The sequence below is a fragment of the Puma concolor genome, chromosome B3, assembly GCF_028749965.1.
Source record: "Puma concolor isolate L17-30 chromosome B3, mPumCon1.1.hap2, whole genome shotgun sequence".
Taxonomy (NCBI): Eukaryota; Metazoa; Chordata; class Mammalia; order Carnivora; family Felidae; genus Puma; species Puma concolor.
Genome location: NC_141672.1, coordinates 9,000,181 through 9,027,993, shown reverse-complemented (window position 1 = coordinate 9,027,993; position 27,813 = coordinate 9,000,181). Strand labels below are relative to the sequence as shown.

At 43.6% G+C, this 27,813-nt stretch overlaps 1 protein-coding gene across 5 annotated transcripts in view; it reads left to right on the top strand.

Annotated features, from left to right (window-relative positions):
• The window catches only part of VRK1 (VRK serine/threonine kinase 1), a 76,974-nt gene that overhangs the window by 20,575 nt on the left and 28,586 nt on the right, over window positions 1-27,813 (top strand). For 4 of the 5 annotated variants that reach the window (XM_086708849.1, XM_086708848.1, XM_025919514.2 and 1 more), the window contains exons 2-4: window positions 13,843-14,007; window positions 19,108-19,163; window positions 26,687-26,756. In XM_086708849.1, coding sequence (XP_086564975.1) covers window positions 13,848-14,007; window positions 19,108-19,163; window positions 26,687-26,756 — 286 coding nt within the window. In that variant the 5' untranslated portion in view covers window positions 13,843-13,847. The remainder of the gene's footprint in view (window positions 1-13,842; window positions 14,008-19,107; window positions 19,164-26,686; window positions 26,757-27,813) is intronic. The other variant, XM_086708850.1, reaches the window with a different exon arrangement.

Below are 27,813 nucleotides of genomic sequence, written 5' to 3'. Positions count from 1 at the left end.
GCAATTAACTGTAAACAAAGCCTGGTAGTTAATTTTGCCCCCCAGTAGAATTATTGGGAAATCTATCCAAAATTGCCAAAATATGCTAAATGTTGTATAAACATATTAACAGTATAGTTCAACATTCCCAATTTTAGAACAGTTTTAGTGTGTGCTTTACATAGAGAAGCATTCCTTTTGGCTCCTTTCGGAGGGTGACCTCCCTTTGAAGTTAGCATCTCCAGGCTTTTCCCCTCTTAGATGCTGTACCTGCAGAGCAGGAAGTTTCCAGTGTGTGCTGTCTGTAGGACGAATGAATGTTACTGTAATGTCTTCACGGTTGGTTCCTGGAGACCTGTTAGGACTCCAGGGATGGATCTTCTAACCATCACAACTAAAGTCAGAAAGAGAGGTGCCCCGCGAGACCTCACAGGATCTTTCCTCTTTGTGGGGAAGTGGTTGCGGTGAGGCGTCCTGGTTTTATGTTTGAGATCGGACCATACTGTGTATTCTCAGTTGAAACATTAATTCCGCAGTCAGTGCTTCTCCTTTAGAACTTTTAGAAATCCTTTCAAGGAACCAAAAATCGAGGAAGTGCACTTGATACTGTATTTTAAACACTTTATTCACTCTACCAAAAAATGTCACAGTGGAACATTAATCAGTTTCCCAGTACAAGTAAAAAACATTCTGACCTGGAAGAAATTGTTTTCTTCTCTGAAGATACCCACTTTCTTTTTCAGACTTGGAAGCGTGAGTCTTCACCTAGTTCTTTCCAGCGTAGGTGTGAAAACCTGACTCGCGTGACAATTGCTTCCAGAGATTGTGTCGCAGCTGAGTTTAGCTTAATGTTCTTCAGGAACAATCCTGTGATTTTATAGGGTCATTATCTCTGGGAGTTTACTTCGTGTATGCTCATGGATTGTTGTGCTATCCTTGACTTGTTTTGTCGATGTCACTACAGATACCATACAGGTGTGAATGTTTTCCCTACTTTTATTCATATGCCTGGTTCTCAGAGTGAGACCAGGGGACTAATTGATTGGGTGTCCCTAATAGGAACTCACAGTTAAGCTTCCTGTGTCACAGGTTTTTACATTAAATGGTATTGGTAGTAAGTATATTTTTATTCTGCGGATATCCTTACAGTTAAGTCTAACAATAGGATTTGCGGGGACGGAAGAAGTACGTATATGAAGACCCTTGGTATTATCGGGAAGAGGCTCTATAAATTCAACATGCTGTATTTTATTTTTCAGATGATCTCTTAGCAGTAATCAAATGCATTAATCAACTTGTGATTAGCTGGCTCATTTGTAAGAGAATTGTCTTTAAATATATTGCTTTCAGATTGTTCCTGATGTAATTTAGCAAAAGAGGTGATGAAGTTCTTTGTTGACCGATTATCTCTTGTTTGATTTTATTCTTTGACTTACTGTAGTTTGGCAGGAAGCCATTTACACCAAAACATGTAATTACTTTTTAATCCCAAATAAGTTTGAAATGTAAATGAGAGATTTTCATCTGGGATACAATGGGATGGGAAAAGGATGTTTTCTCGGGAGGGGGACTCTTCTTGAATCATTCATTCACTAATTCATATTAAAAATTTTTAAATGTTTATTTATTTTTGAAAGAGAGAGAGAGAGACAGAGTGTGAGCGGGGGAGGGGTACAGGGAGCAGGAGACAGAATCCGAAGCAGGCTCCAGGCTCTGAGCTGTCAGCACAGAGCCTGACGTGGGGCTTGAACCCACAAACCGTGAGATCATGACCTGAGCCGAAGTCGGACGCTCAACCGACTGAGCCACCCAGGCGCCCTCACTAGTTTATATTTTTACCCAACTTCTGAAACGAATGAGCGGGAGCTTTTATTGAAATCCTCTAATACAATAGAGTTGTATGTAACAGAGCCAGTCCGTTGGAAATGAATGACTTAGTGAAGAAGGGGAGGTTGTGCCAGCACATCTGGATCGGTGGTCCAGTCTGGGCATCCTCTGCTCTGTGCGACCTTTCTACGTGCAGACGCCGGGGCTCTTGTGGAGGAGGGCCTTTCTGGTTTCAGAGTTCCGCTGGTAATAACCACGTGTAGCCAGGACTGAGAACGACCGCCTCTGACGATGGGTGCTTACGCAGTTGAGTTTGTAATTTCGCTCTGAACTGCAGTACTCCTCGAAGAGAAGAGAAACAGGAATTTCAGGAATTTCAGACTCTTAAATGTCTTTAAAACTACCTCCGGAAGAGGCGCTTTTTCCTTACCCAGCTACTGAGTTTGATTCTGTAGATGTCTACAACTGCTCACTGTCTGTAATAAATAGTTTTATCAGGGGATTCAGAAACAGCCTTTACCTGGAGGATTTTTTATTGATCCTCGTTTGAAGCTGATGATATAAAAATCCTGAGTGTCCGATGGTGCTTCTCTGTGAAGCGAAGTGCAGCCGCTTGAGGCCCGAGGTTGCCATTTAATCCATGTGCATTTCCAGCCCCGAGCACTGTTGCTGGCACAAGTCTTGGAGGTGTTTTATAAATGCCTGTGGAATAAAGGAGCTCAAATATTTAATATTCTGGTGAACTAAATTGTTGTAAAGATAGAGCTTAGAAAAATCTAGAGTAAGAGATGATTAGCATGTTTCCTAGACCATCTGTCACTCATATCGATTGTTTCTGCTTGGCACTGAAGACTTGTTTTGGGGGGGGTGGGGGGGGAGGGTGGCTTGTGTAAAGTTGAAAAAAATCTAAAAAGGATCCTAGGTCATTCTGCACCCCTGTGTTTGGTGGCTGAAAGTCAGTGTGGGGTTTAACAGATCGACATTCGTATTATTGAGTAAGGAGTAATGCAGTCATCGGTTCTTCCCATAACACCATTGCAATACGCGGTAGTTCTGCCTCCCCCCCTGCAGTCTGTCTCATGCATTAACCAGAGTGATCCTTTGAAGACGTAAGTCAGAGCATGCCACTTCTCTGCGCGGAACCTTCCCAGAATTTCCCATCTCACTGAGAGTTAAAGTAGGTGTCCTGACAGTGGCCTGTGTGTTGGGTGAGATCACCACCCCAGGCCCTTTCACGTCTCTGACATCAGCTAGTGCTCTCCCCCAGCTGATTCTTCTCCAGCTGCCCTCACCTCCTCGCTGCTCTGAGAGCAAGCTGGACATATTCTTGGCCCTAGGGCCTTTGCACTTGCTGCCCCCTCAGGGTGGGGTGCTCTTCCTCGAGATGACTGCGTGGCCAGCCGCCCTCCCTGTAGGGCAGGTTCAGCTCTAGACCTCTGCAACCAAGTGAATATTACGATAAAGGAAGTCAAGCGAATGTTTTGGTTTCCTAGTGCAAATATAAAAGTTATGTTTACGCTCTTCTGTAGTCTGTTCAACGTGCAATATAGCGTTACATCTGAGAGAACAGTCTGTATACCTTAGTTAAAAAATTTTTTATTGCTAAAAACGCTAACAATCGTCTGAGCTTTCAGTGAGTCGTAACCACTGATCACAGATAACCATAATAAATCTAATAATGATGGAAAAAGCTTGAAACAGTGTGAAAATCTCCAAAACTATAGAGACACAAAGTGAGCAAATGCCGTTGGAAAAATGGCACCGGCAGATTTGTGCTGCAGAAACTTGCCACAAACCTTGAGTTTGGTAAAACAACACAGTATCTGTGAAGCGCAATAAAGCAACGCACAATAGAAGGAGATGGGCCTGTAATTAGCATCTATAAGAGGACCTTTGCAATAATCCCACTTGTAATGCTTTTCCAGTTGTGTGTGTGTGTGTGTGTGTGTGTGTGTGTCCATAATCACCAAGAGTATGTTAGTATTATACTGTCTGTTTTACCTGTTGGGTCCATACACTCTCTTCATTCTTTTTTTAATCGTGTGTGTGTGTGTGTGTGTGGGAGTAACAACATAAAATGGCAAAATATACCACCCCAGCCATTTTTTAGTATACAGTTCATTAGCTTTCGGTATTTGCGTTGTGGTGTAACCAGTCTCCAGAACTCTTTATCTTGCAGGTTTGAAACTATACCCGTTAGACAGCAGCTCCGCTCTCCTGCTCCCCTCAGCCCTGGCAACCATTCTGTTTTCTGTTTCTGTGAATTTGACTGCTATAGATACCTCATGTAGCGGATACATATTTGTGGATACATACAACATTTGTCTTTCTGTGACTAGCTTGTTTCACTCAGCATGTCTTCAAGATTCATCCATACTGTAGCATGTCAGAATTCTCTTTCTCTTTTTTTTTATAAATTAAAAATGTTTGTTTATTTTTAAGAGAGAGAGATAGAGAGACAGCAGGGGAGGGGCAGAGACAGAGAGGGAGACAGAGAATCCCAAGCAGGCTCCGCAGCTGTCAGCGCAGAGCCCGACGTGGGGCTCGAACTCACAAACCTCGAGACTGTGACCTGAGCCAAAACCAAGAGTCAGACGCTTAGCCGGCGGAGCCCCCCAGCGTCCCAGAGTTTCCTCTCCTTGTAAGGCTGAGTCCTACTGCATTGTCTCTACACGCCACCTCTTGTTCATCCACTCCTCTGCCCAGGGACCCTTGGGTTGCTTCCGCCTCTTGACTGTTGTCCACAGTGTTGCCGTGAACCTGGCGTGCGACTGTCTGTCTGAGACCGCACACTCTTCTCTTGAGATCCGTAGGCCGACGGGAAAAGCATAGCGATCAGTTCTGGTTTTGTGTACGCCTCCAACTTAATTTCAGAGCTCTTAATTTTATTTCTAAGATCTTAATTTTATTTAGCAGCATGTTTTTATTTTATGTAATTTACTCGCACTTTGTAAAATTTGTATTTTGGCGTAAGCTGGGGAAGCGTAGGCGGGCCCCTTTTTTAACATGGTTCACTCCTGGAAAACTGTACGTCAAAAAGCAGAACAGACTCCTTGAGAAAACAAGCCGTGACTCCTCACGGTTACATTTCCCAAATTATCTAGAGAGCGAACGGCCTAAACTGTGGCAGGAACATCAGGATGGTGTTGCATTGCGGCAGCAAAGGAAGAGAATGTTTCCAGAAGGAAGGAATGAACACCAGTGTCGCGCTCTCCCGAGCAGGCCGATGAGAGGGTGCGCGTCATCTGGACTCAGTGCCCTTAGCAAGAGTGGTGGGAGGTGGCTCCTGAAGGTGGCGTGTGGACGGGGCGGGAAGCAGGTGTGGCGCCAGCGAGGAGAAAGGAGAGGTCAGTACGCGCTCACGGTCACTGAGACATTTTGAGACATTTGCGTGAAAGGAAGAAGAAAGTTAGATTAATGGTGGAAGGGGACTAATTCATAGTGAAAGTCCTAAGAAGGCTGGAGGGGATGGGCCCCAGGCCGGGCCGAAGGACCCACTGTTGGGTAGGGGAGGAGAGCTTCCCTGACTTGTGATAGGAGGGATGGAGGGATGGGAAGGCTGGGTGGATGCAGAGGTGGGCGTGACGTCCCTGCGGGCGGTTCCTAGGTTTGGGTCTTAGAAGGATAAGAGAATTCCCACTGGAAGCTTCAGTTTCCTCTCTGGACTAGGGGCGGAGGTCATCTGTGGAGACGTACTCGTTAAGCAGGGGAATTACGGTTCCCGGGAGTATAAACAGGTTCGACCTTGTCATTGTGGAGATGGGGAAGAGACTCGAGTTGCCGGGCTTTTAGAAGGAGGGCAGTGTCCACTGCATCTGAGTGATGTGTATTAAGACAAAGTTAGACATCAGATACTCGAGGGGGGAAGAAACCCTTTTTGATGTTTATAGGTACACATTCCTTGAATTCCTACCTAAGTGGTATGTTGTAAGACAGTTCTTGCACCCAGGGAGCTTATCAACGTACGGAACATTTATTACATAAAATAAGAGGTGAGGACAGTCCTGAAACCTCAGAGACCAGATCTGACTGAAGAAGAGAGAGATCTTTGGGTTCGAGAAAGATTTCAGTGCTTGTCCACGGGGGAGGGCTTGAAAAAGCTGTACATGGCAAAGAGCGGAGATAAGAATCCTCAGGTACCATGTTAATGGGATGGTGAACAGTCCAGTTTGCTCAGAATTCACTGTGAGTCACTGTGCCTCCATGCCGTTTAAAAACACACCAGGGAAGGGGCGCCTGGGTGGCTCAGTCGGTTGAGCGTCCGACTCTGGCTCAGGTCCTGATCTCGCAGTCTGTGAGTTCGAGTCCTGCATCGGGCTCTGTGCTGACAGCTGGGAGCCTGGAGCCTGCTTCGGATTCTGTGTCTCCCTCTCTCTGCCCCTTCCCCGCTCATGCTCTCTCTCTGTCTCTCAAAAATGAATAAACGTTAAAAAAAAATGTTTTTTAAACATACCAGAGAAGCGCAGGATTTAAAGACAATTTCCTAAAAATATGTGACCCCCCCCCCCAGAGGAACTTACATGCATAATGTCTATTTTAGGGAAAATTTATGACTAGCCGTCCAGTATATAACAGGGTTTATTACTGCACTGTAATTTCCCAGTTTGGGTATGATGAATTTGTAGAGCTCATTAAGTATAAGTGGTGTCTCTCGATCCATTCAAGCTTTTTTCTGTCTTCAGCAGGAGACTGGAAAAAAACGATTCCAAATTTGAATCCAGGACTTGAAAAGTATCAGTGGTCTAAATACAGTACCATATTGTGATAAATATAGCTGTTGAAATTAAAAAAATCTCTTCGCAAAACTTTGTTTTAATATTCACAGCAGAACTTTTTTGGGAATGTTATCTGAGAAACAGGACCATTTTCTTATCAGAGCTGACTATTAATTAGGGTATTGTTTCAGATATAAAAGTTGATCTGCCACTGAAATTCTATTTGAATATGTATAGTTCCAAGCTTGCTTTGTGTATTTAATAACTTTAGTACCATAATTACTCTGTTTACAATTAAATTTTGGTGAATATGCTAATACGGACTGTGGCAGTGAGTGATTTCAGCAAAGGGCAGTGCTGATTTGCATCTTGATGTGCTTTTCCACTCGCATCTGTATCGCATTTACTATCACTGGGGAAAGAGATGTTCAGATTATGTAACGGGTTATATGACGGCAAAGTTTTCCTTTTCTTTGCCTCTTCCCCATAAGCTACCATAGTAGTGGATTCGCCGTGCTCCTGGTGGGCAGAAGCGACGTAGGAAGGTTTAATTTGGTGGAAGTTCGCGCCTTCCAGTGTATTCTTTAATAGAAACCTGATGTAGGTATTGGTTTCATTATTGGAAGAAACCTATAATGTATTAAAGCGATTGTTGAACTGAAATTAGTGTTTTAAGTTCTTTAGGAAAAGTCACTGAGTTACCGAGGCAAATGTTTATGGGTGTAACACTTCGTTTTTGAGCAGGGCCTTCTGGTTTTCAATAGTTCTCCTCTCTTCTTTTGAGAAATCACTTAAAAAGGAACAAGGAGATTGACCAACGCCCATCTCCTACTGTCTGAAACCAGGAGACTTCTGTAACCCTGACCCAGAAAGTAAGGGGGGCGGCCAGATGCCGTCAAGATCAAACGGCTGTGCTGGGACGTGGAAAGGGGACACTCCGGGAGCCGAGACACAGATCTTAGACCACACCGGCAGAGTAGTGTTCTCCAGAGTGGGGGCCACAGCCGGTAAGCCTTTGTTTGGGGGAACAGGAATGGGTGACGACAGCAACTTCGTGTGGAACAGAACAACTTCATGTGAACTTTTGTTGTCCTTCGTTGACCCCGGCTGTGTGGTGGGTTTACGTTCCTCGAACCCTGCGGATCTCCGTAATGTGCATGAGGGACCGAGGAGAAGAAGCTGGATAACCATTTGGAAACTTCCAGAATTCTTAACCTCTGATTGTATCTTATACCAGTGTAAGTGTAGACAAAGCAAAGTTGTATCAGCAAATGACGAAGCCGTAAAATAACTAAAAGAAGGCCTGGGAGATGTTTGACAAGAGTCACTCACTGGAAGGGGTCTTTCCAAGGGTTCCATCAAGTCCAAAAGCTAAAAATACACAATATCAAAGGGCAAATGGGGAAGATTATTTGCAGTTTCAAGAGTTTATTTCTCTACTAGAGAATGTATAACAAGTGCCTGTAAATAAAAAAGCAAAAGGCAACTGATAGCTCACAGGAAACCAGGTGCAGATTTGACTTAGGAGTGCATGGGTGTGTGTGTGTGTCTGATGGGACAAGCTCATAGAGTGTGAAAAGATTGTCAGTGTCAGTCTCTTGGTGATTGTTAACTACAGGAACAGTAATTTTTTTAGTGCTTAAAAACAAAATAGTTCACAATACGGAAGACCTTATTAAGCAGACAGATACAGACTCCATGAATTCTAAGGTACTGTTAGAACCACCCCCGACGTCATAAATTAGAACCCCCGGCCCCATCCTCACCACAACTTTCTTATGCTTCCAAAAGTAACTTCTGTCTTTTGTGGCGATCATTTCCTTTTCTTTATAGTTTTATCACGCACATGTGCATCCCTAAACACTGCAGTTTAGATTGGCCTGATTTTGTTTTGTTTCAGGTACTATGTTGTTTCACGTCTCTTTGCATCCGGTTCTCCTCTCCCCCATCTCCTTTTTCTACCCTTACCAGTTGCAGAAATGGGATTATATGGACCTTAGGGTTTCCCACCCTTGGGATTTTGCTGATTGCAATCCTGTGCTATAGCTTATCATGTTCTTCTGTTCTTTTCATATCCTGTGAATTGGTGGGCTTGATCAGATTCAGGGTCTATTTTTTCTTTTTCTTTTTTGGCAAGATTACTTCATGGGTATGAGCATGTTCTTTTATCAGGAGGAGTATAATATGTCTGGACATCTCTCATATTTTGATGTTAGTAGCTATCAGGGCTCAGTGTCTGGATCCATTAATTCATTAGAAGGTGGAAAGGGTGCTAACCTAAAACCATTCTTATTCATTTATTAGCTGAAAATTTTCCATAAGGAGAAATTTCTCTTCATTTAATATTTGGTTACCCTGTGGTACAATTCATGTAAGTAAGAAAAGATAAATACTTGATTCTTTTCATTCATTCATTCCTTTCTTTCTTTTTTTTTTTTTTTTTAATTTTTGGAACCACCTTTCAAAATTATGTGGTTTCCTATTATTCTCTAGAGGTGACCACTTAGGTTTTCTTACTATTATAAACTCTTGGACTTACCCATTTTATTTGTTTTAATCCATAGCGGTTATTATCTTTATTGACTCAAACTGGCCCATCTTTAGTCAGTGGGAGCATCTCAGTTGGCTCCTTAGACATATCTGACATAACCCCAGTCATCTTTGAGAGATTCCTTGACACCTACAAATGACAAGGTGTCCCAAGTGCGCCTTGTACACTTGTAGCTTCAGACCCGGAACCAGCCATTTCCTCAAGGGACCTGGTTTCTTTTAGATGGAACAGTATTTCAAGAATACAATTTATGCACTAGAGATAATCACTACTACTGGTTTGGTTATTTTTTTCGAAGCTTTTTTTGCGAATAAGGCTAGCAAACACAAAAGGGTGTGTGTGTGTGTGTGTGTGTGTGTGTGTGTGTTTGCAGAAGATAAAATAACTTCTGAATTACAAATATTTCCCAGTAAAGCATTTTAAACCTTACCTCTTCTTTCATCTGCATCCCCTTTCTTTCAATTTGAATCTTGATTTTTAAGGATACAAGGGGATGACCATTAAAATATCACGTAATTACTCATTTACATTATGCCACAGCTGTATACAGTAACCTTAGTTAACAAAACCAAGTAGCACTTGCGTAATGGTTTCTGGAAAGTTGCTTTCTTTTTTGCGTATGTTCTCCCATTTTTTTTTTTTTTTTACAGTTGTGCCCTACCTACTTTGTCAGGACACGTGCCCATTATATACTCTGTGCTGTCCTGATTGCCCTTGGTGACTCGGTTCTACAAATAAATATATGTAAATACATAAATAAATACCCACTTCCCGCTCGCCATGTTTCTTCATGCATTTTGGATATCTAAGGCTTGTTCTGCCGTGGGTTCTGACTCCCTTTTTCCATGTGGAGAACACTTTGGTCTTTGTACTTGAAATTTAACTGAGCATAAAATCTTCCGTTTGTGTTGTCTTTGTCTTAAGTTTGTTACTTTCTCTTTTTTCCCTGGCACAAGTGTTGCTGTCAAAGTGAGGACAGCCTGATTTATTTTCCTTACAAAAGATCTGTTTTCGGCCTGGATGCTCAAGGAGTATTTGCTCTCACCACGGAGTTTGGTAATTTTTTACTAGGCTGTGTCTGGGCGTGGGTCATGCTGAGCTGATTTCTCCTGTGGACCATGTGTGCTGAAACCTTTTTTTTTTTTTTTTTTTGTAGATTCACATTTTTTTTTTAAGTTCAGTGAACTCTTCTTTTTTTTTTTTTTTAAATTTTTTTTTTTTCAACGTTTATTTATTTTTGGGACAGAGAGAGAGAGAGAGAGAGAGAGAGAGAGAGAGAGAGCATGAACGGGGGAGGGGCAGAGAGAGAGGGAGACACAGAATCGGAAACAGGCTCCAGGCTCCGAGCCATCAGCCCAGAACCCGACGCGGGGCTCGAACTCACGGACCGCGAGATCGTGACCTGGCTGAAGTCGGACGCTTAACCGACTGCGCCACCCAGGCGCCCCCAGTGAACTCTTCTTAAAGTGTCTTTAGTATTCTATTCCTTTGCTTTGATTCTCTTTGTGGTATGTTCGTTGTCTTTTTCTGTGTTCTGAATTTATGATTTTCTCCTGAAATGTTTCTCTTTTTCACGCTTTTTTATTTTTATTTATTTTTTATTTTTTTTAAAGTTCATTTTGAGAGAGAGAGAGAGAGACAGAGACAGAGACAGCAAGTGAGCACACGTGCACGTGGGGAGGGGTAGAAAGTCAGGGAGGGAGTCCCAAGCAGGTCCCACGCTCAGTGTGGATCCTGACACCGGGCTGGATCCCACGGCCACGAGATGACGTCCTGAGCAGGTGTCAGGAGTTGGGGACTTAACCGGCTGAACCACCCAGGTGCCCCCACCCTTTGCGATTTTTAAAGTTTGTTCCTTTTCACTGGCCTATTTCTGTTAAGTCACTGTGTTTAAATTGCATTCAGTTTGATGTTCCTTCTAGTTTAGTTTTCATTTTGGAAATGATGGTGACTTTTTAGTTTCCTTCTATCTCTTGGTTTCTGAGTTTTTCTAGTTCTGATCTTAGTCTTTATATATATATAAATGTTTAAGCTTCTTTTGAAATATTGGTTCGTAGCTCTCAAGTTTTTGGCAGGCACGCTTTCTGTATTTTTCTGAAGGGATTTTTTTTTTTTTTTTTTTTAAATTTTTGAGTTTGCATGGGACTGGGCCTTGATCCTCTTTTTGGTTGCTGAGTTTCATAAGCAATTTTTCTTTTTCAACGTTTTTTATTTATTTTTGGGACAGAGAGAGACAGAGCATGAACGGGGGAGGGGCAGAGAGAGAGGGAGACACAGAATCGGAAACAGGCTCCAGGCTCTGAGCCATCAGCCCAGAGCCTGACGCGGGGCTCGAACTCACGGACCGCGAGATCGTGACCTGGCTGAAGTCGGACGCTTAACCGACTGCGCCACCCAGGCGCCCCTAAGCAATTTTTCTTTTATGTGCAATTAGTTCTAGATGGTGTAAATCGGGTCGACTTCCTGTTATCCTTTACAGCCTCCTTTTCTTTTTTGTTTTTCATTTTGTTTCGGTTTTTTTTTTTTTTTGGTGTCACGTTCCGAACCATGGAGGCGAACTTACACATCTACTTTGATTTGAACCTTCTTTCCCCTTTCTCTGTATTATCTTCGCGATGCTCAGTTTGGATTCCATTGCTACCAGTTTTTTACCTGAGGGAGAGTTCTGGCTGGTTGGTCCTTGGAGCCTTGGAGGCCGGCCCGCCCCAGCCCTCCCGGGGAGCCCCCCACCGCTCGCCCGCTGCTGGAGTGTGCACAGCCCTTCCGGGCGGGCCGTGGCTGCTGTTCCCGCGTTGTCTCCGTGCTTCTGAGAAGTACCTGCTGGTAACCTGGGGATTCTCAGATTCGTCAGACACACCGCCGCACTTCTGCCGCTTCCCTGCCAGCTGCTGGTGGCACGTGGGCCATCCTGCTGTCTGCGGCCTCTTCACCCACTCCCATTCGGGGTTTGTGGAGGTGGGGGATGTTGTCACCAGCTCTTGTTGGAGATGCTGTCCCTGGGGTTTGAGGCTTGCTCTCCAGTTGTCCTGGTTGGGTTTTCTGGGGAAATTTCGGGAGATGAGACCGGTGAGCTGGCGGTCCCACCCCCTTCAGTAGCAGTGAACCTTTGGACGTGGCGGTTTGTACAGACGTCAAGAGGCCGGCCGTGACGGCCTCCGCTCTGTGCGACGGCTTTTTGGGAGGAAGGAAAAGTCAGTCTAGACTGTGCTAATGATCACATTTAGGCTGTGGGAATAAAACTGAGAGTAAAAGCTAACCACATACTTTGGAGGAAAAACGCTTTTTGTTGACCACCGTTTCTGTTGAGTAGAAGGTGAGCTAGAATATTTCATTTGAAATATGGTCACTTTTGGAAAGGAATTCCAGCAAGACACAAAAGATAGTCTAGTTACTGTCTTGAGTTCCAGAAAGAGGAAAAGATTTTTTTTTTAACTCATTTTCAACTGTCTTGACTCCTCTAAGGACATCGTCAAATAGGAGATTATGCTGATGATTTGATACAGTTGGGTAAATTTAGAAGGCATCCCCCGTAGTGTTTGCTCGAACTGTCTGTCGTGGTTGTTCCTTGTACTCAGCTCCAACCATAGCTGTAAAAGTCACCTTGTGTATTGAGTCTGGCTGTCAGGGTTTACACTGAAACTCATTCAGGGAGATTTTACAATGATTAAAAATATGCATCAAGAGAACTGCTTGAGAGGAAGACATAATTGCCACCTTCATTTATTCTGAAGATATTTTGTTAACTTAGAGAAGATTCAGACGATGAAGAAGGGTTGGTGTTCTATAGGAAGAATTTTAAAAATCCCCCATAAGTTCATAAAGAGTATTTGCATCTATGGAGTTTATGCCTGTGGAGGGATAGTGGGTGGATATTTGCTAAAATATCCCCGTCTGATGTCGTGTGTATGGATTTGGACTGCCTGGGCTCCAGACCGAGCCACCTTTTGCGAATTGTCCTGTCTTAACAGACTTCGTTCACGTGAACAGCCGTTTCAGGTGCTGCGGACCACCCCATAAACTCTTACTGCCCTCTTTGTGGTCTCTGATAGTTTCAAGGAACTATAGCCTCCTAAAGAGTATTCGTTTTACGTCTTTTTCAATTCGTACTTGTAGAGCTGAGAATTTGGCCCCCCGCCCCCCGCCCCTTCCCCACCTGGGTTCTTTCTCTCAGTGAGGTAAGCTGCATGTGAGGGCACTTAAAGCCCAGAGAGAGGTGACTTGATCACGGTCACCCATCCCGCTGGTGTCATAGCTACACTGGAATCTGGGCCTTTTGATCCCAGCCCTGGGCCGTTTTCACAGTAACAGCGTGTCCGTGAGTGAGAAGGGTGAATCGAGGGTCACCGCCAGGAGGGACAGTGGTGACAAGGGAAGCATGCAATGCTGGCTGTCACCAAACAGCCCCAGTCCCCTGGTCACTCCTTCACTGCTGGTTTTGTACTTGGGGGCCGTGCTGCTGAGGCTTTGGGGCCCCGTCGGTCCTCAGGGCAGATTTCTGCTGCTCTCCCACTTCCTAGGTCTCCAGCCTTGGATGCGCTGCCACACTTGGCCGAGCTTCGTTTCCTCGTCTGTGAAGTGGGGACAAGAACGTAAGGCTCACAGCGTTGAGTGAGGCTGGCTGGGGGCCCACGTGTAAAGCGTCGCCTGTCGTGTCGTAAATGCGCTTCCTCATTTGAAAAGCACCTGTGGAGCCCAGAGCTTTTCTTCGTGGAAAATGTTTCAGCACTTCTAGGATTATGACTCTGAACGTCGCTTTCTTTTATATTGTAGTGAAGATGCCTCGAGTAAAAGTGGCTCAGGCTGGAAGACAGGGCCCCACAAAGAGACAACTTGCCGAACACTTTGCAGCTGGGGAGATCATCACTGACATGACCAAGAAGGAGTGGAAACTAGGATCCCCCATCGGCCAGGGCGGCTTCGGTTGTATATATCTTGGTGAGTGTACGACTGCTGCTGAATGTTTATTTTTGAGAGACGGAGTGCAAGTCGGGGGGGGCGGGGGGGAGAGGGGCAGAGAGAGAGGGGCCGAGGATGTGAAGCCGGCTCTGCGCTGACAGCCGCGGGCCCGACGTGGGGCTCGAACTCACGAACCACAAGGTCATGGCCTGAGCCGAAGTCGGACGCTCAGCCGACCGAGCCCCCCCAGGCGCCCCGGTGTAGGACTACTTCTAATTGCCCGTCCAAAGATTTACATGCTTTCTTATTGAAGGAGTTTCTAAGTTAGGAGCTTTTCACAGGTTGTTCCTAACGATTTCTAGATTCAACTTAAGACGGTATGGTTAGGCAACTGCATCTCTGACACAGGAGTGGAAAGGAAGGTTGATTTAATCACAGTAGAAAAAGAGGGTAGCGTATCTGTAATATTGTGCTTTAGCTTTTTAAGATATTTTCTATAGTCTCAATCTCTTCCGATACCCGGAGAAAGCCCTGGCCACCTTCCTTCCTGTACCTCCATTCAGTTAGGATCGATTCCCTTTATTTTGGCTTAATTTGGAGATTTTTAGATCTTTAACAGGTGTGGATTTGGTTTTTCTTTCTATGCAACTCTAGTAGGCATCCTAATGGAATTGGGAGAATGTGTTATTAATGAGCAAACTTACTCTGAAATTTGGGGAGACCCATGTGGAACCCTGAGATTCTACAGGTGAACTAAATTGTTGATATAAAAAAATATTTTACCTGATTGCTTCTAGAGCTGACTGCTTCACCTAGAATATTAGTGGTGATACAGTTAGAGTTCATGTTTCTTTTGGTACTTCTTTCTAACTTTTCCGTGATATGTTCTCACTCCACCTCTACTCTCCATTTAGTTAACTATTTACTTAATTATATAGTTTCTGCCACGAGGTTTATAACATTTTATTTTCAGTAGAGGAACCCTTTCTTCTTTCAAGCAGCATCTTACTCAAGATACTATAGGTTCGTATTAGTCATGGAAACTTGTTGGCACTGAGATTCTCAGGTCCCACCCCTGGCCTAGGAATCCGAATCAGACACTGTAGGGAGAGGGCCCAGCGGTGCGACCGAACAAGTGCCCTGGGGGATTCAGATGCATGCTGACATTTGAGAGCCCCTTGGCAGGGATCAAGAGCTCTTGCTCAGGAGGGTCCGACTCCGACTCCTTCAGGACCAGTGGGGGTGTCGGATTAGCTGCCGCCTCTTAGAGGTGTGTTCGTGACACAGCTTGAAACCCAGTGCTCTACTGTGCGTGTAAATACGATTCCTCTAGGTCAGCAGCGCCTCAGACAGGTGCCGATTCTTTCGTTTTGTTCAGAGCCAGAGCCCGTCCCGGTAAACTAGGCTGTCTGTTCAGGTGAGAACCCTCATAAACCGTGCAACGTTAGTAGCCATGCTGGCCGGGTATGTAGGTTTTGACCTTGTGGTTTAGAGGTGGCACATGGTACGAGCCGTCTATACCGCAGACCGCGGGCACCCAGGACAGCTCACGTGAGGAGTGGCAGCTGGAAGCAAGGAGGCTCTTCGTTCTGCCTTAGTTAACTTGCTTTGTAACCTTTGGCACATTTGCAGCTTGGGTTGCATTTGTGCTGTTTTATTTGTATTTGTATTTATCGTTGGAAAGTGCCATCTGATAGTGAGTAGTTTTAATAGCCAGTGATTTCTGCAATAAAACTGTGCTTTTGTAAAGCTGAGCTGATCAATGTGGATTTGCTTTAATATCGCTGCCTCCAGTTTCTCTCTCTGGGCCCACTGATACACAGAAGCAGCCGTGTTCAGGATCCGCAGCAATTTCTGCTAATGAATTCAAAAGATTGCTTTTGGATTTTCTTGGGTATTTTCTGTGGCATTTGCTCGTGTCTGCCTTTCCTTCTCACAGAGATGGTTTCCGTTGTGTTTCACGGTGACGCTTCCCTCGTGGTGTCCTTGCTGCCTCTTCGGAGGTGCTTGGTCGTTCTTGGAAGACTTCTGTGCTCCCCAGCTTTCCTTTCTTGGCTCACTTGCCATTTTGTGTGTTCTCTCTGAGTGATCTCTTCCATTTCACGGCTGCCGTTATTGTCTTTTCACTGTCAATGTCCACATCTTTTGTCTGGAGCCTAGGACTCGATCCCCCAAGTGCAGGCCCACAGCCGGTGGCCTTCAGGGCTCTCTCCTTGGACGTCGCACAGGCTCTCTCGTGACTAGGAGAGGATTAGCTCATGCCAGGCACTGGGAAGGCCTTCTCAAGTGTTCCTTCACCACTGTCCCTGGTACTTCATCTAGTCCTGTTGCTTTACCTGTGGGGCTTTCTCTCTCCATGTTTGCCGACCCTGCCTTAGTGCAGGTCATTTTCAGGTCTTGTTTGGATTCTTGCCACGGCAGTGACTTTTCTCTGTTCAGTCTTGCCCCCTGCATCCCATTGTTCACATCGTGGCTTGAACGATGTAAACTAGTTAAATTCTGTAATGGCTCCCCCTGGCCCTGGGGACAAAGTGCCAGATTTTTGAGAATGGCATACAAGATCCTTCCTATAGTCTGGTCCCTGTGTAACGTTTATCTTCGTCCCTTTTATTTTCTCAGAATCTGTGCCTTGGCCATCATGCTGCCCTTTGCCCCTTGATCTCTGTACGTGATGCTTCTTTTTCTTCATTTTTCCAAAGCTGGGTTTAGAGCAGGTGTATATTGCTGTGTATATTTGCTTTGCGTTAACCTTTTTTCTTTTTCCATTTTAATTTTTTGTTTTTGAGAGAGAGAGCCGGGAGGGGCAGAGAGAGAGGGAGACAGAGAATCCCAAGCAGGCTCTGCACTATCAGCACGGAGCCCGACGTGGGGTTCGAACCACGAACTGTGAGATCATGACCTGAGCTGAAATCAAGAGTCGGATGCTTCACTGACTGGGCCACCCAGGCGCCCCAACCCTTTCTTACTTCTTTCCATGCTGTGTGGAAACCACTTTTCTTTCTCGGCAACGGGAGATCTCTTCTTACCGTGCTCTTTGTGCGTGGCATATTTTGTAGCACGTGATGTTCACATGAGTTGTTGAGCTGCCTTTTCCCCCTTTCCTCATTTGAATTGTGCAGTATGACTGGGATACTATCCTTATTTTAATATTTTGTATACTGCATGCTTATTTAAGAAAAAAACAACAACCTGATTTCTATCACTGACTCAGTATCTGAGTGATGTATCTTGGAGCTCCCACTTTCCGTCCGCCCACGTTAGCCGTTCTTGTGACTCAGTGTTCCTTCTTCAGTGTGAAGCACCTTAGCTGCAGCTTCTTCAAAATACTGCCGTTTCCCAGCTGATTGGCAGTTTCTTGATTTCCTTTTCCTTCCCTCCTTCATCTCATCACCTTCTAACGTGAGAATGCCTTAGGGCTCAGTCCTGGGGTCTCCTCCTTTTTCTGTCCTCACTCATTCCCTAGGGGTCTTCTGGGCTCCTGGTTTTAAGTGAGTGGTATTTCCATGTTGACGACTCTCAAATTCATTTCTCGAACTTGGACCTTTCTTGTGAACTCAAGACTTGTAGATCAACTGCCTATTTAACAATTGAACTTGGATGTCTCGTGAACATCTGAGACTTCAGGCAGCCTGGAGCACCAGCTCTTCCTGTGGTTTTCTCTGTCTTAGTAAGGAGCAACTTCGTCTTTGCAGTTACTCAGGCTCAAAACTTGGAGGCCTCCTTACCTTCTTTCCCGCCCTTGTCCTCTCTATCCAGTTCACCAACAGATCCGGTCGGCTCTTCTCTGAAAACGCCCACAGTCAGACCACTTCGCGGTGCTTGGTCGGCTGCCACCCTGGCTCAGGCCTCTGCCTTCTCTCGCCTGGAGCGTCGTAACAGCCCGGCTGACCTCCCTGCCTCTGCCCTTGCCCTGTGCACGCCGTTGTCCGCCAGGCAGCCTGAAGAATTCTTAAGGGATCAAAGTCTGATCTTGCCATCCTCTTCCCGGCACCTTCCAGCGGCTCTCCAGCTCAATCGCAGTGACAGCTTTATGTCACCTGTCATGCTGGTGTTTGTTCCCTGCTGCGTTTCTGATCGGTCCCCTGTTCCTTTCTACCTCACTTAATTTTTTCCAGCTACTTTGGCCTCCTTGCTTTCCTCAGACTCGTCGGAGACTTTCCACGTCAGGGCCTTTGTGCTGGTTTGCCTGGAATGTCCTTCCCCAGATATTTGCGTGGCTTATTCCCTCACTGCCTCAGACCACTGCTCCAGTGACACCCTGTCAGGGAGGTTTCTCCTGGTACCTTGCAACATTTGTCTGCCTTCTGTTCCTGCCTCATTTTCCCTCTGTAGCACTTACACCATCAAGCGTACTTGGTATTTTAATAGTTGTTGGTGTCCTACCACTGAAACGTCAGCTTCACAAGAGGAGCAATTACTTCCTTCTGTTCATTACCGAATCGCTTTCCTAGACACTGGCATATAGGAGGTCCTTGGTAGAAATATCTGTTTAATGAATGTGGGCAGCCTAACACTCCTGATGCAGTATTCCAGGGCACCTGTGCTGCTCTATTTGCAGGAAATGAAATGGCAGCCACATTAAGATTATTACGGATGGCAGCTCAGAGTTCTAGTGCCAACATCCTGGCTGTTGGTTTAGAGGAGTTTTGTTTTGTTTTTTTTTTCCCCCAAAACGAGTGGTTTTTGGAATTTTAGCTCCTCTCTTTTCTTCCTTTTTTTTCTTTTTTAATGCCCCTTCTTAAAAGGATTCCCTGGTTTGTATATTTAAGAAATTTTATCAGTTACCGTCCTCTTGGGAATTCACAGCCTACATTAGCATATCAAAGGCCATGAGTACTTTCGAATTAAAGAAATCTTTAACTCAGAGTTTTCCATACTTAATTGATGATCATTTTGAAGATACCAGCAATTATAAGAGGCATTTCAATTTCAGACATGTTAACTCATGAAAAAAAAGTCTTCAAATTGATGAGATATACTGTAATGATAATCCGGAGACACATATTTGGGAACTGAAATGTATTCTATCAAGGAGTTTTAGATATCCAGACCTAAATATTAACAAAGGGTTAGTTAACAGGCTAATTAAAATGATGCTACTTCTTGTTCTGATATTACATATGTCACTTTTTCAAACAGCTGATCTGAATTCTTCGAAATCTGTGGGCAGTGATGCACCCTGTGTTGTAAAAGTGGTAAGAAAAGATTTTAGCTGCTTTTCTTCTTTGTTGAATGGGTATAGTATTTACTTTGTAAAACATCCTTTTTGATAACTAGAATTAATTGAACCGTAAGGTACTGTATTTTTAACAGTGCTTAATAAATATTTAATAAGACACAAAAGTAGCTTTATAATTTGCAATAATTTGCATTCAAACGTCTGTTTCCTCTCTTTGGAATTAGAGTGATACTGGTATTTGGTGGAAAATGAATGGAAGCATGGAGGTATACAGACATGGAATAAAAATACGCAGCTCATTCTGTTTATTTCAGCTATGTTTGCAATAGTTGAGATGCTTTATTTATATCATATAAGACTGTACTAGTTTAATGAAATTTTACTGTATTTTATCTTGCATTTGCTTGTCAGCTTCCACTTGGTCAGTTTTTGCTTTTCCCAGGTTTCTCCCCTTCCCCTTCCATTTTTGTAAATTATATTATTTATATAATTGTGATCACTTGGGACTTTGTTTTTGCCAAACTGGTGTTGAAATTAGTTTGTAACGAGGAGAGGTTGACGGCATCTTATCTGGTATAAGCATACTTTGCGTGGCCAGGTCCACTTATATATTGGTGCGCTAAAGAGCATTTTAGCTACTGTTTGTTATTAGGAATATATTATGCATCTTTCTGCGTAAAAGTTACAGTTGTAACTCCTCTTAGAGTTTTTTAATCCGTGTGAAGAACATGTCTTTGTTAAATAATGGAAGAGATAACAGGGTCTGTTATTTAGGCAAATCACCCACATAAGTTCCCCACCCCTACTTTTTTTCTAGAGGCTATAGAACTCAGAATTATCCTGAAGATTTGTGTTTGGTGTGTTTTATTTTACTTTCTTTTCAGTGAAGAGTAGATTTGATCTCTTGTGAATTAACTCTTTTGGACCTGAATCGTTTTAATGATTGTTTTTAACACTTTTTTATTCAGGCGTAGTTTTACAAGGAAAGCCATAGATACTAAATAATTTGAATACTTTTGACAAGTGCATATACCTGTGTAACTCTCACCCCTCTCAAAATAATACAATATTTCCATCACCCCAAAAAGATTTCTCGTGTCCTTTTCTGGTCAAACCCCTACTTCCTGTACCCTTTGAGGTAACCGCTTATCTGAGATTTTGGTTGTGTGTGTGTGGGTTTGTTTTTGTTTTTTTTTTTTTTTACTTTTTTTACTTTTGCTGTGGATAAGTTATTATTGTCTGAAAGGTCACAGAAATGATACTGTACTCTATATACTGTTTTGTTTCTGACTTATTATTCTCAGCATAATGTTTAATATTGCTTATTCATGTTGTTGGTAGTTCCTTGTTCAGTCTTACTGCTCAGAATATTATATTATGTGGACATATTACAGCTTTTTTTTTTTCCTTTCCGTTTCCTGTTGATAGACATTTGGATTGTTTCCAGTTTTAGGCCATTATGAATAAAGCTTCTCTGAAGATTTTTGTACAAGGTTTTTTATTTCTCTTGGATAAATACCTAGAAGGAGAATCGCTGGTTTACAGGGAAGGTGCATATTCACATTTATAAGACGGATTTTCCAAAGTGGTTCTGCCATCTGACACGTCCACCAGCCACGAGTGAGAGTTCCGGTCGCTCCCACGTCCTCCTCCGTGTGTGTGCTTGTCGGGTCGGTGGGTTTGCAGCCGTGATACGTGTCTTTGAGTTTTACTAGGTGGCAGATTTTGATCACTTTTTCTAAGTAATTGTGTTTCCTGGGCATTCGGAGTGCCTCTTCGGTCTTTCTTTTTTTTTTTTTTTTTTTTTTTTTTTTTAATATCTAGGTTGTTTTGCGTTTTGTGATTGAGCAGTAAGAGAGTTGTTCTGGGCACAAGTCTCCTTCCAGATGTATGTGTTGTAAATATTTTCTCCCGGGTTGTAGTTTGCCTGTTTATTTTGTGAATGCTTTCTCTGCATCGGCTGAGATGGATCCCAGGCTTTTTCTCCCTCGTTCTGTTAATGTGGCAGTGATATCGATTGGTCGTTTGAGCGTAGGACTATTATTCTTAACATACACTCCACTTAGTTATGACATGTCACGCTTTTTACATAATGCCGGAATCGATTTGCTGATATTTTGTGAAGGGTTTTTATGTCTGTGTTCATGAGGGATGTTGGTCTTTGATTTTGTTCTAATATTTCTAGATTTTAAAAACGTCCAATCTCCTGGTTTGGTTTTGGCGGTGGGGTCATCGGCCTCCTGGCCCCTCAGAACCCCGAGTTGCCCCCTTTTTACTCTGGTGCCTCCGTGAGGAAAGCTGGGGCTGCCTGGGGCTCGTTCTGTTTGTTTCCCATCTTTTACAGGTACTACCCGTTCTGCCTAATGTCTGAAAATAGTAACTCCCTCTTCTGTCCAGTGTGTTAGTGATACTTGTTGACCGGGGGCAGCTAACTGGGTCCCGGTTACTCGGTCCTGCCCAGAGTGCAGGTAAGGTCGACAGCTTCAAGTGTGTGTCCTGCCATTTCCCTTTTCTGCAAGCCCTTTCATTTTGGATTTTTCTCCTGCTTTCGTGCATTCACGTTCCTTTTGAAATACTCAGTGTGCTGCTGTAGCAGAGGAGCGAACGTTCTTATTTTTAAATCGGGTTGTTTGTGTGGAGGCGCAGAATATTATCTGCATTTGTCTCCGACACGACAGGTTAAAATTAAAATCTGTGGGGAAGACTAGTTTCTTCTTAGGATCTTTACAGAGTTAACATTGTGCGAAGGGGGCAAGTCCACTTAGGACTTCTCCTGATCTTGAAGTTCCGACGCCGTGGTTCCCTGTGACCACTCTGCCGTGGGCCAACGTGCACACAGTGCTCCCCACCTCGTGCAGGGCGGCTGCCGGGGCCGCGTCCTGGGGGTGGGATGGGTGTGTAGACAGGTCTCTCTTCCGTGTAGCCCGACAGCCCTTAGGCTGCGGTTTATTTTAGAATTAGGCTGTTCTGCTTTCTTATGGGCAATTCCAAGCACTTTTAGTTGGTATTCAGTGTAACTTCACTTTCACCACGTGTTTTACTCACAGAGTTATGGCAAAAATGGGTAGGAGCAACATTTCCTAGCTGCTTAATAAGGTGGTAAATTGCTCCTTATTTCTAAGTTTAAAGCCTTTTGTTATCAAACCTAGTTCAGCGTTCTGCATCTCCTATCTCCTAATTTAGTTCTGTTCCCATTAGCCCGTATTACTCCTTCTCTTTGTAATTAGGACAGTGATAAATATTCAGCTGATTTCTCTTTTGCATGTAATATCTCCGTAACATGTTCGGTGTGGTAGTTTGGCTGTGATCCTGGAAGAACGCCACAAACAAAGCGGTGTTAGTGACTTCCCCTTTCCTCTCTCAGGGAGAGAGAGGGCTTGCTGGTTTCCTCCTGGATACTCATCTTCTCTGAGCTCCTTCAAACTCTAGAGGCACTCATTCTGTTTCCCTGTAGTTTGCGGTTTCATAAGCTCACATCCTTCTCATGCCGCCAGTTGGTTTTCACTTTTGTAGGTTTCTCTCTCTGGCTGGATTTTAAGTTGTCTGATGATAAGGACCTCGTTGCAAACTTGTTTTCTTGGTGTCGTTTTTAAATGCCCGTTTCATTCTCTTGAAAACTTTGTAGCTGTAACTTCCCACCACCTTTTAATTTCTAGATGCCACCCGTCCCTCGTCTGTTTCTTTCTGAGCAGGCCTCTTCACGATTTGCCTTCGCCTGGCGACGTGCTGGGCCGTAGCTCTGTCCACTACTGTTCTGCAACTCTTTTGTTCTCAGAGCTGTGCAACATTAAAAATTGAGATGGTTCATCAAACAGAAGCATATAAAATAAGTACCAGATCTTTCCAGTATGAAAATCACCTGTTTATGAACATTCGCCACTTAAAAACATTAGGGGCTGTTAAAAATCATGTTTTCAAAGAACAAGTACTACTCTTTGGGGGAAATTTCATAATTAAGTATTAAAAAAAAAGATACAATACTACGTGTAGTGTGGAGGCAGTTTTATAAAATGGTCATATATATGCGAAGAAAATATATCAAAGTATTTCCACATTTTCTAAAATAAGCACATATGTTATCTTTGGGAAAAAAAACCCTCAGCAAATTGTTATTTAAGAAATAATCGGAGGCAAATTGATTTTTAATGTGAAATTAGACGTCATAACGTAATGGCATATCAAGTCAAACAGTGGTTCTCCGCTCTGGTTGTACGGTGTAATCAGAACCTCTGGGTGCAGGGCCTGGTTATTGGTATTTTTAGCAAAGCTCCCCGGGGGATTCTTTTGCGCGTTAAGGTTGAGAACCGTCGGTAGAGTCTGGCACACAGCACACCTTAATTATATTCAGTGGCATCCTGTGTGCATACCCCCGTTGACCTTTGTGGATCCGTTTATGCAGGAGAGGCGGCAGGTACCCTGCGCTTCTGGGAGGGCCTCTGCCTCCGAGCGGAGGACTTGTCAGAAAATGTGGTCCCTGCTAATACGCGGGTCTGCTGTGTGAAAGAGCTTCAAATGGTTAACCCACAGATGTCTTAATTACACATGGTCTTGAAATGCAGTTAAGACACACATATTCAAGATAGGTGTTCAGGTACATTTTAAATATATTCCCTCTCCTACCCAATGGCCGTTCTGGTTCTGTTTAGGGCCTAATTCCTTACTGACTTACGAGCGCAGCCTTGGAGTTGGGGTGCCGGGTCACCAGCGACGGTGAACTTGTATCCTCTGCCTCTAGATAACCGAGAGACACTGTATTTTATCTCAGGAAAGACGATGTGCAGCGATGAATGGTAAACTGGTAAGACGGTGGGTAGCAAGGAGGAAGAGTTCTCTTTTGTGTTTTCTTATTAACAGACTTTAATAATGAATTCGTTTTCTTTTCCACACCCCCTTCCCGTCGTGTCCAGGAGCTGATGGCAGAACTGAGCGGGAGGCCGGACTTTTGGGTCTTGTATCCTAACAGTTCTTTATAGCATAGTCACTTTCCAGGGTGAACTGACATAAAAGCTGTATTTTCGAAGTTCCCTGGCAAGAAGTTTACAGACTGATGTTTCGTTTCCCTCACCGACTGTATGAGAAGTGACCTGAATTTTCAGTTCTTATACCATAATTTTTTGGTAGGAAGGGGAAACTTTATACAGCTTCATTTTTAAATGGCAGCCAGTTGCTTTTAGATGGTGCCATTGAAATATATCACATTTTAAGTTTTTTTCTGTTGTCTTCTTCATTTTGACACTTAGAAGTCTTAAAGAAACGTTCAGTGATATTCTAGTTAAAATGTCAGTCCCAATTTCTTTTCTAAATCTTGGCTATTACAGAGTTGGCAAAGTATTTTAGATTTGAAATATGTTAATAAAATTTTAGTTATGAGTTAAGTAAGGTATTTTCTTCAACAGAAATAGCTAGCTTTGGCTGCAGAGTGCAATGCCAAGAAAGTAGCTCCTTTATTTTGTTATAATGGACTCTTATTGGATTAGAAAAAGTATGAAATGAGCTCAAAGAGCCTTCGTTGTAGTGGGGCTTTCCTTATAATAGTCTGATTTATATGGGTTGATTCTTATTATTATAAGTTTAATAAATTATTGCCTGAAGGGAAGCTTGAAAATTAAACTTGATATGCCATAGGTTGAAACTGAATAACTCAGAATTTTATACTGATGGTAATAAGCCAGGATTTGTCTTAGGAAAACCCCTTTCAAACCTGAATTATATTAATAAGCTGTTCTACAAGTTAGCCTTTGGAGAGGAACTTTACCAGAATTTCTTCTCTCGAATTTCCATTTCTCCCTTCGTTTCTTGCACTGAGTTTGCTGCTCCTGCTGAAGGCCCGTTCTTGGCCGTAGGCTATACGCGTGCACAGGCGTCTGTCCAGCAAGCGCTGAGGCCGAGACACGAGCCACAGGTCACGGCGAAACTTGAGATACTGAGTCCAAAAGTTCGGGATCTGGACTCGTACCTTGTATGTTGGTTAGTTTCCCCTTCGTAAAAGGTGGCGAGATGCCACATCCTTGTGCACCACTCTGTTCCAAGGCTGGCCCGAAGAGTCTACTTACCTGGAACAAGGCAAGTTTATTTTCAGTGTCTGAGCCAGGTGTTAGTTATATGCTGCCTGTTTGCTGTTGAGCGCTCGCTCATTCTTTTTTTTTTTTTTTTTAATTTTTTTTTTTCAACGTTTATTTATTTTTGGGACAGAGAGAGACAGAGCATGAACGGGGGAGGGGCAGAGAGAGAGGGAGACACAGAATCGGAAACAGGCTCCAGGCTCCGAGCCATCAGCCCAGAGCCCGACGCGGGGCTCGAACTCGCGGACCGCGAGATCGTGACCTGGCTGAAGTCGGACGCTTAACCGACTGTGCCACCCAGGCGCCCCGAGCGCTCGCTCATTCTTAACTGGGCCTGGCCTCTCTGCACGTTGGCTAGTCTTCCTATAGGGGCTTGAACTGGGGATTCCTGAAAGGCTTGGGCCTCATCGTCGTTTCTTCTAATGTTCTGCTGACCCTTGAACTCCAGCTATACGGGTGTTCTGTCCAAAATAAGTTTCTTCCCATATTTCCTAAAAGAAAAGCGACCCTAAAATTAATTTGGAAAAGTTAGCTTCCTCCTGTGACATTTTCACTGCTTTAAAAAATTGTTCTCAGATTCTCGATAAACAAGATAATCCCAACAGAAATGATGAAACGTGAAATACTAACCAGTTTTGATTCAGACATAATTTACTATTTAAAAAGTCCACAAAATTGTAAGACCGTTTTTACCCTTCTAAAGCTGTTTCACAAGGCAAAACTCTCAACAGGCTGATATTTCTTGTTTGTCCATACTTGTGTGTGTGTATACCCCTTTACAAATAATTTTCACGGTTAATATTCCTTAAAATGTAAAATGAATGTAGTCCAGTGTAGTTGGTGGAACACGATTTACTGAGCCCCGTTTTCCTCTTGACTTTGAATTATCACGGGGGAAGTAAATTGTAGGGTTCCTTAGTTTGAAAAACACGGGAATCGGTGTCAGAAAGGAAGGGATGCAGCTAAATGGCCTGTGCTTGCTCGCTCTGGAGTTCCAGAAGATTCTCATTGTGACAAGGTCACAACTAGATACAACTGTGTGAGAAACAGGGAAAAGAGTAGGATTTTGCCCGATTGGTTAAGTCGGGTATTGAAATTTTATTAGATCTCAGAGGCATCTGGTAGCCCCTTGGTGAAACAGTTCACATGGTTGCTGATCATTGCTTTAAGAGAAAGCTTAATAAAGATGAAAATGAGTTTAAAGATTTTTCATAAACTTCTGCAAAGACTGAGCTGTGTATCTGATTTTGAGCGTTTTATCACTGACAAAAGTGTAGCTTGAGAGAAATAGAAGACTCATGGCCTCTTAGAATATCTAGAACATTTCGAAGGAGTTTGACTTAAACGTAGTTATTACAACCTTAAGTTCACAATTACGTTGGAAAGAAAAATTGGTGTTAGTCCTTTTTGAAGTTTCTTTGAAAATAACTCCCTGATGTTAACAACTGTTAGCGTCAATTACCCGTTCTGTTTTAAGGAGCCCAGTGACAACGGACCCCTCTTTACTGAACTGAAGTTCTACCAGCGAGCTGCCAAACCAGAGCAAAGTAAGGAGTACAGCACACATCTACTTACACTCTTAAAATGACCCCTGGTTGTTGTTTTAGGTCAAAACCAGGGCACTGGATCTTATATTTTGATGCCTTGTAATTTTTATTTTTTACTTCATGAATCAATTTCATTTTAATGAGATTTGTAGGAGAGAATTCTGATTTCTTCCTGGGTTTGTTATGATAAGATTTCACCTAAATTGATATGTAGAATAAAGTTAATAAATGATATGATTTAGGAAATATTGTTAAAAATTGAGATATAATCCTAATTCACGTATATCACTCAAGGATCTCTCAATCTTTTTGAGTATTTTTTCTAAACTGCAGACAACATAACCTGGGAGGGAGGCAGGATGCTATAATTGTTGAACTTGAAGAGACTGTTAAGGAAGAGAGGGGGACCTCTTCAAGCCTCCCCTCCCCTCCCCTCCCCTCCCCTCCCCTCCCCTCCCCTCCCCTCCCCTCCCCTCCCCTCCCCTCTCCTCTCCTCCCCTCCCCCTCCTCCCCTCCAGCTTGGTATCCCGGTTGAAGACTTTTAGAATGAGGTGAACAACTTCTAGATTGGTTAAAATGTTAGTCTTTCTGGAGCAGAGAGTAAACATTTACATAATTAGAGTTGGTGACCACAACTGCAGTGCTGTGGTTTGATTTTCTTTCTTTAAATGCCTCCCGCAGATTTTCAGTTTTTTTCCCCGTGAAAGACAGCGTGCATGCAGGTGTGCGTGCCTGCGCGACCGGGGAGGGGCAGAGGGAGAGAGACGGTTTTAAGCAGGCGCGCAGGCTGGAGCCCGTCGTGGGGGTTAATCTCATGATCATGAGATTATGATCTGAGCTGAAATCAAGTCAGGTGCTTAACCGACTGGGCCAGCCAGGTGCCCCAGATTTTTCATTTTAAAGATGATGTTTAGAGCAGGATGACAAAATTTGGTGGGTTAATAAAAATGCTTTGATTGTAAGGTACTTGTTATTTGCTGATCATAATGTTCACCTTTTTTTATGGAAAAAGGTGCAATCTTAATGCATGTGTGAGTACGTTCTCTTAATGATTTAA